The 14,453-nt window shown below is 49.3% G+C and overlaps 1 protein-coding gene across 6 annotated transcripts in view; it reads left to right on the top strand.

Annotated features, from left to right (window-relative positions):
• Window positions 1-14,453, top strand: part of ITSN1 (intersectin 1) — a 1,732,490-nt gene that overhangs the window by 840,334 nt on the left and 877,703 nt on the right. For all 6 annotated transcript variants that reach the window (XM_085621357.1, XM_085621360.1, XM_085621358.1 and 3 more), the window contains one exon: window positions 5,744-5,871. In XM_085621357.1, the coding sequence (XP_085477483.1) occupies window positions 5,744-5,871 (128 nt within the window). The remainder of the gene's footprint in view (window positions 1-5,743; window positions 5,872-14,453) is intronic.

Genomic DNA, 14,453 nt, shown 5'->3' with positions numbered 1-14,453 from the left:
TGGGATGGGGTGGCCATATGGGAGAGGCGGAGATCAGAGGCCTCTGGTCTCCGGCGGAGTCTCGTCTCCACATCAACCTGTTGGAGTTGAGAGCGATCCGGCTTGCACTGAAAGCCTTCCTTCCCTCTGTCAGGGGCAGTGTCGTGCAGGTGTTCACGGACAACACCACCGCCATGTGGTATTGCAACAAACAGGGCGGGGTGGGGTCGTGGACCCTTTGTCAGGAGGCTCTGCTCCTCTGGACGTGGCTGGAACACCAGGGCGTCGCCCTAGTGGTTCAACATCTGGCGGGCTATCTGAACGCCAGAGCAGACGAACTCAGCCGCCGGTGCATGATGGATCACGAATGGCGTCTGAACTCCGAAGTGGCGCAAGGTCTCTTTCAGCAGTGGGGAGAGCCTTGGTTAGATCTATTCGCCACCGAAGAGAACGCGCAATGTCAGCAGTTCTGCGCGTTGGAATTTCCAAGGCGGCACTCGCTCGGCGACGCTTTTCGTCACGAGTGGAGTTGCGGTCTGTTGTACGCCTTTCCGCCTATACCACTTCTGCCCAGAGTGCTGAAGAAGATCAGGCGCGACCGGGCCCAAGTCATCTTGGTGGCTCCGGACTGGGCACGAAGGTACTGGTATCCCGAGCTACTCAGTATGTTGACCGGTCCTCCGATACGTCTGCCCCTTCGGGAGGATCTTCTGTCGCAGCAGCAGGGGACGGTCCTCCACCCGAACCTGCCCAGCCTCCACCTCCATGCGTAGAGATTGAGCGGCGGCAGTTGATGCCATTTGACTTGCCTCCTGAAGTCTGTGATATCATTCTGGCAGCCAGGCGTCCCTCCACAAAGACGGTATACGCCTGCCGGTGGAACAAATTTGTGGCATGGTGCACAGCAAAGGCTGTGGATCCCCTTTCCGCCCCTCTTTCTGAGGTTCTCCTCTTTCTTCTTTCTTTGGCCCGGCAGGGCTCTGCCCTGGGCACCCTGAAAGGTTATCTTGCTGCCATCTCTGCCTTCTTGCGGCTTCCTGATCAGCCTTCTCTTTTCAAGTCCCCTGTAGTTACACGCTTTCTAAAGGGCATTACTCACACGTTCCCTCCTGTGCCTCAGTGGGACTTGAATCTTGTCCTGACATTCCTGATGTGCGCTCCCTTTGAGCCTCTTCATACTTGTCCTCTTCGTCTGCTGACGCTTAAGACTGCTTTTCTGGTAGCCATCACCTCGGCTAGACGGGTGAGTGAGCTCCAGGCTTTATCTTCAAAGCCTCCTTTTCTGTCTGTTCATCCGGACAAGGTTGTCATTCGACCTCGTCCCTCCTTTCTTCCGAAAGTGGTGACTCCGTTTCATCTTGGGCAGTCTGTCACCTTGCCCACCTTCTTTCCGCCTCCGCATCCTTCCAAAGAGGAAGAGAGGCTCCACCGTCTGGACCCAAAACGTGCGCGCTCCTTTTATTTGGACCGCACAAAGCAGTTCCGGGTGGACGACCAACTTTTCGTTGGATACGTGGGTGCTAAGAAGGGGAAAGCTGTGCACAAACGGACCATCTCTCGGTGGGTCGTTTTGTGCATCAAAATTTGTTATTCCTTGGCAAAAAAGGACCCTCCTGCTGGGCTGCGCGCCCATTCTACTCGGGCCACTGCGGCTACTACTGCTTTGGGACGGGGTGTCCCTTTGCAGGACATCTGTCAGGCGGCGACGTGGGCTTCGCTACACACGTTTGCCAGGCATTATTGCCTTGACAGCCAAGTCCGGAGGGATGGCTTCTTTGGCCGTTCTGTCCTCCAGGACTTTCTGGTGTGATCTTGGTTCGCAGACCCACCACCGGGGATGGTATTGCTTGGGTATCTATTCTAAGGTGAGGAATCTAACTAACGTGTTTCTTTCAGATGAACAAGTTACTTACCTTCTGTAACGATGTATCTGTAAGAAACATTAGTTAGTTAGATTCCTCACCGACCCACCCATCCTCCCCGTTCTGCGAACTGACATCTAGGGTTAAGGTTATCCTTTTCAGGCCCCTAGATTTTATTTTTGGCACCAGTGTCGGTCTTTGCATGGCTCTGCGTTCCTGGCGCGGAAGGCTATGTACAAGAACTGACGTCAGCGCGCGAGGGCGGCGTCTAAGTACTCTGACGTCATCCCGGCGCACGACGCAGACGACGCCTAGCGACGCGCAAGGGGTATTGCTGACGAAAAATCTTCCGGATCCAGTCTGACGCCTGGGGATATTCTAAGGTGAGGAATCTAACTAACTAATGTTTCTTACAGATATATCGTTACCGAAGGTAAGTAACTTGTTCATCCGTTCCAGTCTTATCTTATTTAGATACAACACACATGGGTTTCTTTACTGTTACCACTACGCTCCATCTTTCCCTGCTGGCGAAAAACAATCTGAGGATGGAGCCGAAGCCCATGCGCAATACGAACCAAGGGAGGAGTCACCGAACTCGTGACTTCCAAAGACTTTCCAAGAGGAAAAACAAACTGCAAATATCCAGGCCCAACACCAGATGGCGAGCTATGCACAGTGTATAGATCTGCAGCTCTACATGCCAAGAACAGATGCATACTGGTAAGTAGCATATTCCTTCCCAATTCCTCTTCACAATCGACGGTATTCAACAAGGTGAGATAAACTTCTCTACTTCCAGGGGACACGCACACGCGCGTCTCTGTGGTCTGGTGTCTCTGTGGGGTAATTGTCCGGCTAAGACAACAACTTTAATACCGGTTTTACTTGTTTATTCGTTCTTTCAGTGACTGCTCAAAAGACAAACACTCTACACGTTGAGCGCCAACAACTCGTGCCTCCTCCTTTAACTGCAAGCAATAATTTCAGCCAAAAACCCCGGCCCTAGGCCATTTTATCATTTGTGCATCACATTAATTCTGCGGTCCAAGCTGCAGTCACAGCTATTATCAAAAATCTATCCTACATGAAGCGGAGAGGCTTCTATAAAGATTGGGTGATTAAAAAAAAAATAAAAAAATGTTGGGCAGTTTTATATAGCGCTAACTTGACTTTATGATGAGCACAAGGACACATTCATTTTTGTTAGGCATGGATAGATTAAGTGATATGCCCAGAATCACAGGATGTTGAGCTGGCGCCGAAGCTCGTACCTGGTTCCCCAGCTGCAAAGTCAGGAGCTCTGGCCTTAGGCCACATTCTCTATTTTTTGTCCTATTTTTAGATGGTCTATTGGATGCCTATAAATATACACAAATGCGTAAGTCGGTCTTGAATGCCCTCCATTTACTCAATAGTGACAAACATTACATATTAAACTGGTCACTGGTGACTTTATAGTTTATAAAACTGTGCACTTTCAGCATTGTTATTTAGAAGTTTAACTTAAATAAGAAACAAACTAGTGGGTTCGCAAGTGGATTGTGGTAAAGCCTATAGATAACCCGTAAACACCAGTGAAAAAGCAAGCGCACTACTTAGGTGATTAGGTATTGATTAGTGTCTCAAATAAGAAGGATAACCCTAAATGGTACTGATCAACAGTAGCATGGGATAGACAAGCATTTGCAATGCAATAGGTCTCGCATTTGCGAGAGTTTGAGCTATTGGCATTGCAAATGACAATGCCTTTTATTTGTGTTTACAAAACCTGCAAGCGGTGCATGAACACGCACTTTGTACTTATAGTCTTTGCTTACAAGAAGCAAGGCAGTAAAAGAGATGCATTTACTGCCAGCCTTGCTTCTCATAAGTAACCAGTATAAGTACAAAGTACAGGTTTACGCAACACTTGCAGGTTTTCCAAACACATATATAAATGGCACAGTCATTTACAATGCCAATAGCTTAAACTCTCACAAATACGAGACCTATTGCATTGCAAATGCTTGTTATTTTGAGTGCACTTGAGGTTGACTGGTTGAATGTCTTTACTGCATGGATATCTGAGAAAAATAGGTAGTGGCTGAAGTATTAGACTGACTTTTTTCTGCATATTGTTTATTGTATGCAACCTTACATTGTGAGTTTCCAAATCCAGCTTAAAGTGAGTGTTGCAGATTGTTTTCTCTGTTAAAAAAAAAAAAAAAAAAAAGAATGCAAGCAAAACTTCTGTTTGAACATGTTGAGGTTATGTAATTGTATTTAAATTATACTAAACGTGAATGCGTTTTTTCTCCTTTTTTATTTTTGCAATATCGTTTCATTATGCTCTTATCACAGTAGGAACTTTTTTTAAATGTGTAAATCTTTTAGTCTTAGTTGCAATTTTCGAGGATATTTCAAAATATTGTGACTCGTGCGAGTTTAAAAAAAAGTATTAATAAAATGCATCTAATGTAGGATTACTGCCAGGAACACAAGCAGATGAGCAATTCTGTAAACATACCCTAAAAAGATCAATAAGTGGGAAGGACATTTTGTCCCACATCCTTGTATATGAATCAGCCGTATGCTCCATTTAAGTATTTAGTGTTTGATTTTGAGTTGGGTGATACAATCCTCGGTGGTATTTCTTGGGTTGACTGTATGTCTCAGTAATACTATGTGATGTGTGAAGCTACCTTCAGCTCCATACTCCTTTTTAACTTCTCAGATTAAATATCCACCTATAGGGCATGTTTTGATAAAGGTTTCAATGAAGTATGCTTGCACCCACAGAGAATATGATTAGATATACAAACTTTGGTTACCGGGACATTGTATAAGTTGCCATGTGAGGGTTAGTAGACGGTCTACTTCAATTTATCATTCCGTTTTTGATGCTAAATGAACCTCGATCGCTTTAAATTTCAGCTTTAACGCCAGGTCTTCTCTAAAGACTTACTCCTTAATTTAGCATTAACTCTTCTTCTATCTGTCTGGTGTTAACTCCTTCCCCATCCCTTTATCTTAACTCAGTTTTTTTCAATGTTGGTAAGCTAACTTTGTGTTACTATTCCACCTCTACCCATCAAGACATTCAAACCCTACAGCTCTTGTACCACATGTGAGATGAAGTGGCTTTGTTAACATAATATCCTGCGTGTCCATCTTATTGTCTAGTTTTGTATTTTATATTTAACAAGTTTCAAGCTCTGGAAATAAAGTGCTCTATTTCGTGTGTTGACCCTGAACTGGGCTAAATGATTTATAGAGGAATCTAAAAAAGGTGCTTTGATTTCCACATTTGTAGCCAAAATGGTAGTGATAAAATACATTCACCTATGGCTTTTGAAGATTTCAGTGACTGAAAGTTAAGGCTCAGCACCTCCAGTTACTTCATTAGCTAAGGGACAACACCTCCAGTAATTCTTATTTAACATATTTGAAAGAAGCTTTGTCTGAGAAGTTCTGACATTCTAATTAATCCATCAAATAAGCAGCATACTTGTCTTGTGGCATTGTTGCTTTGTGTACATCGCTTACTATTGTATCTATTTTTGATTTGTGTTGCTCATAATGGTTGTGCTTATTTCCAATTTTGTCTGCCAGTTTTGAATATCATACTGTGAAATCAAATGTAATGTTTAATAGTTCTTTTCTTTCACATAATGAGTACATTAGTAATGTTATGTTGGAGGATGCTTACTCTCAAATATAATGTGCATACATTGATTATTGAAACAGTAACTTAATTGACGCACCTAACATTTTGGAGATTGCTCTCAGTATTGTGTCAACCACAAACCTCATTACAATGTATTCATGAACTTTACGTTTGGTATTCCACTACTTCACGGAGAGATCCAAAAACTACCGAAGTAAGAGTACATGTGAATGTATGTTTTTACTTTTTAAAGGAATTGCGAGAGATACACAACAAACAGCAGATTCAGAAGCAAAAAGACACTGAAGTTGAGAGATTAAAGCAAAAGGAACACGACTGGAAATCGGTTGATTTTGAAAAACAGAAAGAAGTAGCTCTAAGGTAATCCTATCAACCTATTTTAAGCATGACCCAAGTAAGATGACTGTAACTTGAGGCTGCAACACTAATGACCTATAATTATATGCATAAACATAATTTTTTTAAAATGGCAAAACAATGACTGCTTCAGCCAGCGAGCACATCCGGTATGAAGACCAGCATCTGCAGTAGCTGGTGCAGAGCACACACACAGGTGACAGGTGACCATTCTCCTGCCTATCCGGTTACCCTCCCTGTGTACTTACCTCCTGTCAGGTCTGACTATTGATGGCATACTGCCAACCCCCTTGCTTCTCTGTCTGGCATGTTTGCCATTTGTGTTTTCCTTGCTCCTATACTGTTCTGTCTGCCCAAGTTTCTACCCATCACACATTCACCTTGGCTGGCCCGTCATGGAAGCGCAATCCTGGATGACCAGGTGTGGAAAGCTGGCTTTTTATGTAGTGCACCAAAATGAGGTACACTGTAGAAAGTCCAGATGACCCTTATTGATTTACGGGGCTTAAATTCTTAATCCCAAATACTCTTCTATGGTAGCGTGGGTGAGTAGTTTATGCTGATCAGAGGGTGGTGATATGCACTATCTGATAGAGACTACTAGCCACAGATTCCTTAACATAGAATTATCCCGAGGCGTGAGACTGGACCCGGAAAACTTTCTTGCCCAGCATTTCTGCGCGCCAGGGGGCTGTACCACGCGACTTCGCCCTCCATGGGCGTGACGTCAGCGAGCTCACATAAGCCCCACCCCGGCGCGCTGACGTCAGTTTTCTTCTTTTTCTGCGTGGAACACTGACCCGGATCGTGTTCCTGGCCTGTTTCAGGCCGCCTTTTCACATTTTGGGCGTTTTTCTTGGGTACAGTGTGCGAATGCCTTCGGGCTTCAAGACGTGCTCGACTTGTGCGCGGCAGATGTCGGCGACGGATCCTCACCCCATCTGCATGTGGTGTTTGGGGGAGCACCACGACTCCACGGATTGTAAGGCGTGTCAGCAAATGAAGCCGAAGTCCCGGCGGGAGCGCCGGATGAAGCGCCTTTCGGCACGCATGTCCAGGTCAGTGTCAGCGCCGCGCCCGTCCCCCACAGACGGGTTCCAAGAACCGCCGCCTCCATCTCCGACATCGTCCTTCTCCCAGGCCGCAAGGGCGCCGCTCACCTGTTAGCAAGTGTTGCAGTTTGTCCCCCGAGACCCGGTCCCCGGCCTGTTGGCGTGGGTTCTCTGCGGGTGGTGCGGCCCCGCGCGTCGCCATCCTATCCGTCATTCCCCGGCGCGGGGTCGACCAGAGCCCAGATGGAGACCCATGCGGCAGCCTTGCAGGCCTCTTTGGCTCTTCCTTCTCCTCCTTCTCTTCCTGGGACATCTGCGGATCCCTTGCCGCGTGCGGGGACTTCTGCGGCATCACCGGCGTCTCCGGCCCCGACAGGTTCGGATCCAGGTTTGGAGGATGTGGGTCCGTCTGGGTGTGGCCCTCCGGGGTTCCCTCCTTCAGACCTGTTCGGATCCAGGTTCGGAGGATGTGGGTCCGTCGGGGTGCGGCCCTCCGGGGTTCCCTCCTTCAGACCCTGGCGCCACTGCGTCACCACAAACCCCCGCGGGGGTCCCTGTGCTATCTCCTCCTGCGCCACCCGTTGTGGCGGAGGTCGTTCCGGCGTCCCCTTCGGCGCCTTTCGACGTTGACCTGATGCCGGTCGCAGACTCAACGGCGCCAGGCCGGCGTCTGGTCGTTGAGTCGTCTTCAGACGCCCCTCTTCTCCAGAGGTTCGGCAATTGTTGGTTTCATCTTCTCCGGAGACGGGCTGCCGCATCGTGGAGTTTTCCCCGGCATCTTCCAAGGACGGCTCATCGCCGTTGCCGCGCCTGCAGTCTTCGCCGGAAGAACCTCAGGTTCCCCATTCCTCGGGCCCCCTTCCTCCTTTCCGGACTTGGCCTTTCCTTCCTACGGTTGGCCTGGGGGACGGCCGCCTTAGCTTGCAGCCGTCGCCCCCGAGGAGCTGCTTTCCCCGCCATGGGACCCTACGGAGGCCGGTGCTGCCTTCGCTTGGGCTGTTTCCACGGCGGCGGAGATCTTGCGCATGGGCGATCCAGCTGCCCATTTCCCCACGGATCATCTTCTGGAGGTCCTCCATCAGGGTTATGGGGGTCGGGAGCTGCTTCTTCCCCTTTAAAGCTTCGCTCCACACGTCTCTTTTGGGGGCGGCCCGCCACGGGGGAACCGGTCCCCCAGCCACTTATGCACCGCCACCATCCTGCGCCGCATGACCCTATTTGTCTTTCCCTCTGCCAGCCATCGGTGTTGTCTCCCCCTTCACGGGAGGCCCGCTGGTTAGATTCCTGAGGGTGCAATATCTTCGCCTCCACCAGTGCGGCTTTGCGGGCCCTTAACACTCTTTGTGTATTAGCAAGGGCCACGGCGGAGTCCCTTTTGTCGGCTGCTTCTCCGGAGGTTGCCTGTGTTGGTCTCAGGCACCATGTGTTGGATGGCTGGAAGCTGGCAGCCTTTATTCTTTGCTCGGCTCTGGACTTTTCGGACGTGCTTGGTCGTACCATGGCTTTTTTGGTGGCCCTTCTTCGGCATGCCTGGCTACGGGATAGTGTGTTCCTGGAGAACGTGAGGGAACAGTTGGTGGGTCTTCCTTTTGATGGCACTCTTTTGTTCCACGCCCCTGCGGATTCTGCCATTCAGAGGTTTCTTGCGGGGTTTCGTCCTCCTTCTCCTCCTCCTCCTCCTCAGTGACCTGTGAGTCGGTCTGTGTTTTGGAAGGTGTTCTTCCGTGGTTTTCCTGGGGTCTTGTAGAGCATAGCCCCGGTTGTTAGTTCTGTGTGGTTCATGTGCCTTGGGTCCTTTTGTTTGGACCTTGGTGCTGTTGGCTGCCGGCTCAGCCCTGTTTTGACTTATGGGTTTGGCTGTTGGTAAGCCTTGTAGACCCTGAGATTAGGCCTTCTGTGTATTCCTTATTGGCTGTTGACAAGCCGTCTGCAGTTTTCTCCGCAGGTCTTCTGTTTGTCCCCTGCTGTGGAATTGTTTCCTAAGAGGGTTCCCATGTTATGGGACGTCACATGCCCTATGTGGGGTACTAGTAGCTATTATATAGCCTTATTCTGTGCTGGGGAGGGGTGGTCGTCCTTCGGGCTTCTGCTCTCCGTGGCGCCACGGTCTGTTGCAGGTGCGCTCTTCTTGCTGGCCTTCTCCTGGGCCGCTGTCTCTGGCCTGGTCTAGCCTCCTGCCTGTGGCGCTCCGTTGTAGTGGTTTTGCGCTTCTGTTTGTCTTCTGCTGGTTACACTTCGTTCGTGGGTCAGTGCGTGCTGGCCCCTCTCGTGGGACGTGCCCTGGCCCTTCCTGGCCTCTACCTTCGGCTGGCATCTCGCTTGTCCTGGGTGCACTGTTCCGTGGTGTTATCTGCTGCTGGCTGTGCATCCTGTGCAGGCCTGTTTGTTCTCATACACCACTGTGCCTTTCTTCTTCTGTCAGCGCTTTCGGCAGTGGAGACTTCCCTGCCTTGTGCGCTGCTTGCAACTGTGGTGTGTTAAGCTATTTTCTGTCATGCTGTGTGTGCTTCTTATGGTGGGCCCTGCCTCCGGTTCTACCTCTTCTCCCTAGGGTTTGGAGGTGGTCCTTGTGTTCCTTGAGGCTTTTCAGGCGCTGTCTGCCCCTGTGGGGTGTTGGGCTGTTCTCCTTTGGTTGGGCTTCGGATATCCTGGCCCTTCCCTTCTTGTCCATGTGCCATGTCCCCAGCTGGGGCCCTGTGTCTCTCTTGGTGGGGAAGCTATCTCGCAGCCCCTCCTCGCTTCTTGGTATGGCTAGGGTATCTATTCTACGTTAAGGAATCTGCGGCTAGTAGTCTTTATCAGATGTACGAGTTACCTTTGAGACGATTCTAGCCGCAGATTCCTTCACGACCCGCCCTTCCTCCACTGCCTACTTTCACACCCTTTGCATGCCCCGGAAGATTTTCAAACCAGAAGAACCGTCGCCCAAGCCCTACTCACCAGCCGGCTCGACTATGGCAATGCGCTCTCCTTAGGAATCACTGCACACATCCTGAAAAGACTACAGGCCACACAGAATGCAGTGGCCCGACTCGTCCTGGACCACCCAAGACGAGCGCAAATCACCCCCACCTCAAGAAACTTCACTGGTTGGCCATCCAGAAGACATGGCAATTCAAGATGCTGATCCACACCTACAAAGCACTTCAAAGCCAAGGAACAGCATTCATCAACCACTGTATCAACTTCCAGCAACCCACATGAAACCTGGGCTTCGCTCACCCCTCGCATCGGTTGTATCAACAGCAGAGGTTGATCCTACTATCTTGCAGCGAAGCCCTGCAAAACCCTGCCCCCCCACACATACCCCCTCCACACATACCCCCTCCACACATACCCCCCTCCACACATACCCCCCTCCACACATACCCCCCTCCACACATACCCCCCTCCACACATACCCCTCTCCTTGCACCTCCGAACGTCATTCACTCTGCTGGAATTCAGGTAAGGACTCAAGACCTGGCTGTTCAACTGAACCCCTTCCACCGCAGGGTTTCCAGCGCCTTCTGTTTTAAAGTTGCTGCAGAAAAGGTTAATCGGACTGCATTCCCTTTGTGGTAGTGTAGTTGAGCAATTAGGCTTATCAGGATGTGTGTTAAGTATTTTTTTTCCAGAGTTTTTTACAGCGCAGACTTGCCCCGAAGGTATCAGATAGCTTTTCATGAGCACCAGTTGCGTTAGACGGACACACTCATTTTTGTTAGGCACAGGGAGATTAAGTGATTTGCCCAGAATCACAGGATAATAAGCGTTGTTGCCAAGACTCGAACTAGATTCCCCAGATTCGAGGTGGACTGCCGTAGCTGTTAGGCCACATCCTCTCCCCATGTATTCACTCAGGCAAGAACTGATGGCACACACTCAGACTGAATCCAGACAAATTAGGTAAGTAGTAAAATTGTATACTTGTGTTATTATTTCTAGAACTAAGCAGAACTTAGCACAGGTAGGTAAAATATACTTTCAAATGCAAGGCTGTACACAGAAATGCAATGGTGGATGGAATTGTTATAGGTTTGTATTTGCTTTAAAAGCAGTTCAGAATAATTTGAAAATACTTAGGATTACTTTTGTGTTAGTTTTTATTTACATTACCTACTAGGGGTGATATGCCTAGATATCTCAATATGGGACCTACAATACAAAGGTAAGTAAGACAATTTTGGTATCACATTTAAGTTACTTTGGTTTCAATACAAAAGTTAGTTCAACATTGTTGGAGAAAAATCCGAACATGGGTTCCTATGGAAGAAAGGAATGTACCAGTTTGCAGGTAAGTAAACCACCTACAAGAATGGCTGTTTGGGGTTAGAGCCAAAGTACCCCAAAGCTCAAGGAGGCACTCAAATCACACCACCAGCTGCTCTAGGGCAGCCGGGTGCAGAGTGCAGGGGCCCAATGTTAGCCAATGGGTCAAGAAGGCAGTCGGTTAGGGGCTGCTAACAAGCACACCAATTGGTTGTGGGAGCAAAGCTCCTGGGCTTAAGATCATCAGCACTGCAGGGACCAACAATCAGCACAAGATCTGCACCACCAGCGGCACGGAAGCGGATGGATGCAGGGTTCCAAAAAGTCGTCGGGAGCTCTGTTTCAAATGGAGATCTCCGGTTTGGAAGAAATGCTGCAGGCTCGGTGAAGGAGGTTTCCTTAGGGCGACCACTGGCAAGAAAGTAAAGTTGGATTGTTGAGGGATTCCTGGACACAATTGGTTGGGCCACCAAACGCCGTGGGGCATTGGGCGCAGGGGTGTCTTTGGGTGTCGGGTTTCCTTACCAGCTTCGGTTGAGGGGACCACTCAGGTTGAGGCTCAGGCGCCAGGTAGAAGGTGGAGGCAGGTCGGGGATTACCAGATCCCAGGTTAGGATCACTGGGGAGGCCTCCTCATGGCGTTGGGCCCCTCTAACTCTGGTACTGGGCGTCTGGTCTAGAGCGGTGCAGAACCGCGGATTCGCCTGGATTCGGGGTCTGTGTTGGAGTCTTTAGTTGGAGCAAATCTGCTGCTCATGGGAGACAGGATGTTTGTTGAAGGCAGGGCAGGTTCGCAGGGGTCTGGATAGCTGCTGGCTGCTGGACACGCCGGGGTTTTGCTGGGAGTGGGTCGAAGTTGGGACAGGCCAGTAGGACTGGGGCCAAAGCTGCTGTTGTCCTCTTCTTCGTTCTGCACGGCTCTCCTGTCCTCCTTCTTTCTTCTTATTTAGTCTGAGGCAAGTTTCATGGTTGCCCCTCAATACTAAATTTAGGGGTGTTACAGGGGTGTGCAGGGTGGGACCAATGGGTCCCTTTTGCTACCCTCCAGTGGGAGGGGGGGCATGAGCCTCTCTCTGATTGGGTGTGTCCCTTCAGCTTCCAGATGGAGGGGGACTGAGATGTGTGCCTCACCTCGGCTCCCCCACCTGAGGGGTGTGGTTGGAAAAGGTGGGCACACCTCTCTTCCAGTCTTGGTTGTCCTGCCGATTCTCCCTCCCAAAGTGGGGGGTCAGAATTTGTGGGAGCCAGTTGCTGGGGGCAGCGAAAGGCAGGGTCAGCTAACAAAGGCGGCAGGCCTTTGAAGTTTCCCCTTTGTGGACCCAGGCCATCCTGGGGGTGGACTGGGTCCACGAAGGGTCTGCCGAGGATGGGCTTTGTTTCTGGACGCAGAGAGCGGAGGCCCTCTACTCAGGGGTCCAGAAACCTGTCTGGTGGGGTGGCAAATGGCGGGTAGCCATTCCGAAACCATATCTCTAAGATGCCTTCTAGGTGCATTTTACATTAAAACTCACACTGGTTTAATGTGCTGAGACAATTGCTACCAAACTTCCCAGGTTTCAGTAAACACATTGAGCTGTGGAGTTCGTAATGACCAATTCCCAGACCATATACTCTTTATGGCTTTACTGCACTTACAATGTATAAGAATGGACTTAGACACTGTGGGGGTACAGTACTCATGCATCTGTACCCTCACCTGTGGTCTAATGAACCCTGCTAGAGGGGTGATTTACCTAGGCCACAGGCAGTGGGTTGCAGGCATGGCACACAGATGTGCCATTTCGACTCTTCCCTTTTCTCTGCACCAAAATGCCCCAGCCTGCAATGAAAGTGTATGGGTGTTAAGGTGCAGGGTCTCTAAGAGTGGCACAATAGGTGCTGCAGCCCTTAGAGGCCTTTGCGGGTCATAGTGCCCTTGGTACTCATGGTACCTTTTACAAGGGTCTTACCTGTGGCCAGGGATGTGCGAAATGTGGGTACAAAGGTACCGTTTTTGGGAAGGAACACAGGTGCTGAGGCCTGGTTAGCAGGATCCCAGCACACACTCAGTCAAGTTGGCATCAGGTATCTGTCAAAAAGTTAGGGGGTATCCGTGCAAAAAGGGGCACTTTCCTACTAAACGCCCACCTGATGCTCCCTCTCTTCGCCAGGGTGTGGGTTTATAGAGAGGAGGCGTTCAGCAGAGCACGGTCCACGGCCCTTAGGGGCAGTCCTGCTGCACTGCACCCAAGCTTATCTGGAGGACTGGAGAAACACTGCGACCTGCAGCGGTCTACACGCGGGTCAGGTAGTTCTCTAAATAAAATAAAAAACACCACCACTTTCTTCCACTATCCAATGCCATAGGTGGTTTGGGTCCAGCAGGAAAGACTAAGAGCCATGCCTGTCAGTCGTAGATGGCTGGGCAATGCTGCAGGAGATCACAGAAGACTGTTAGTGAAGCAGTAAATATATAAAACACCCACTAAGTCGTCGCATTACAGTTCACATTAACAACTTTAATTAACAGTTAACTGTCTGCTGAGCAGCAAAGAAAGAGGAAGTGCTATTTACTTGATGTCTGTTATTTGTGGATAGAGAGACTTATTTGATATTGTTTTTCTTGGGGACTCATCGGATATGTAGTCCTCTTTTTTCTGTTGTGATGTTCAGGCTGCTGAGTCTGAAATAAATAAGAAAGATAAGAATAATTTGAAGCCTCTGGTCCTGACATAGAATTCACTTTTACATTTTATGTCTTTTGCATTTTTTGTCTTGGTCTCCAGAAGGAACCACTGTCGGTCTCTTTTAATAGATTGATACTCAGGTTCTTACGGTTATCGAGTCTGCTTATCATTGTTGCATAGCCATTGTTGTCCTGCAGAGGTTCACCAATCAGTCCTCACAACGCGGCCAAAGGTTTTAGCCCTGGAGCACAATGTTTAAGGCAGAAAGATGCATCTTCTCATGAAGCAGACCTGCAGATCCCTCATCAAAGAACCTGAAAGAGGAGAGCGACAGCACAGAGGTAAAGGTGTGAAGTACCATGGTGTAGGACCAGTTGCAGTGAAAACAGCCTGTCATGGGGTGCCCACGTTAGTTGAGGAGGAGATGACAACAAGTCAATTGTCTTGAGACAGTGAGGGAGCATTGCGCAAATGTATTAACATAGGGTAGTGAGCAAAAACGGGCCAAGCATGTAGGAAGGCCAGTCAGAGAAAAGGAAATGATTTGGAAAAACAGAAGGAAGGTTTGTGAAAGTGTGAAAAACATGGGAAGAATGCATTGGTAAAGGGAGTCAGA

This window comes from Triturus cristatus, chromosome 8 (assembly GCF_964204655.1).
Source record: "Triturus cristatus chromosome 8, aTriCri1.1, whole genome shotgun sequence".
Classification (NCBI taxonomy): domain Eukaryota; kingdom Metazoa; phylum Chordata; class Amphibia; order Caudata; family Salamandridae; genus Triturus; species Triturus cristatus.
This window is presented reverse-complemented; position numbering and strand designations above follow the sequence as displayed.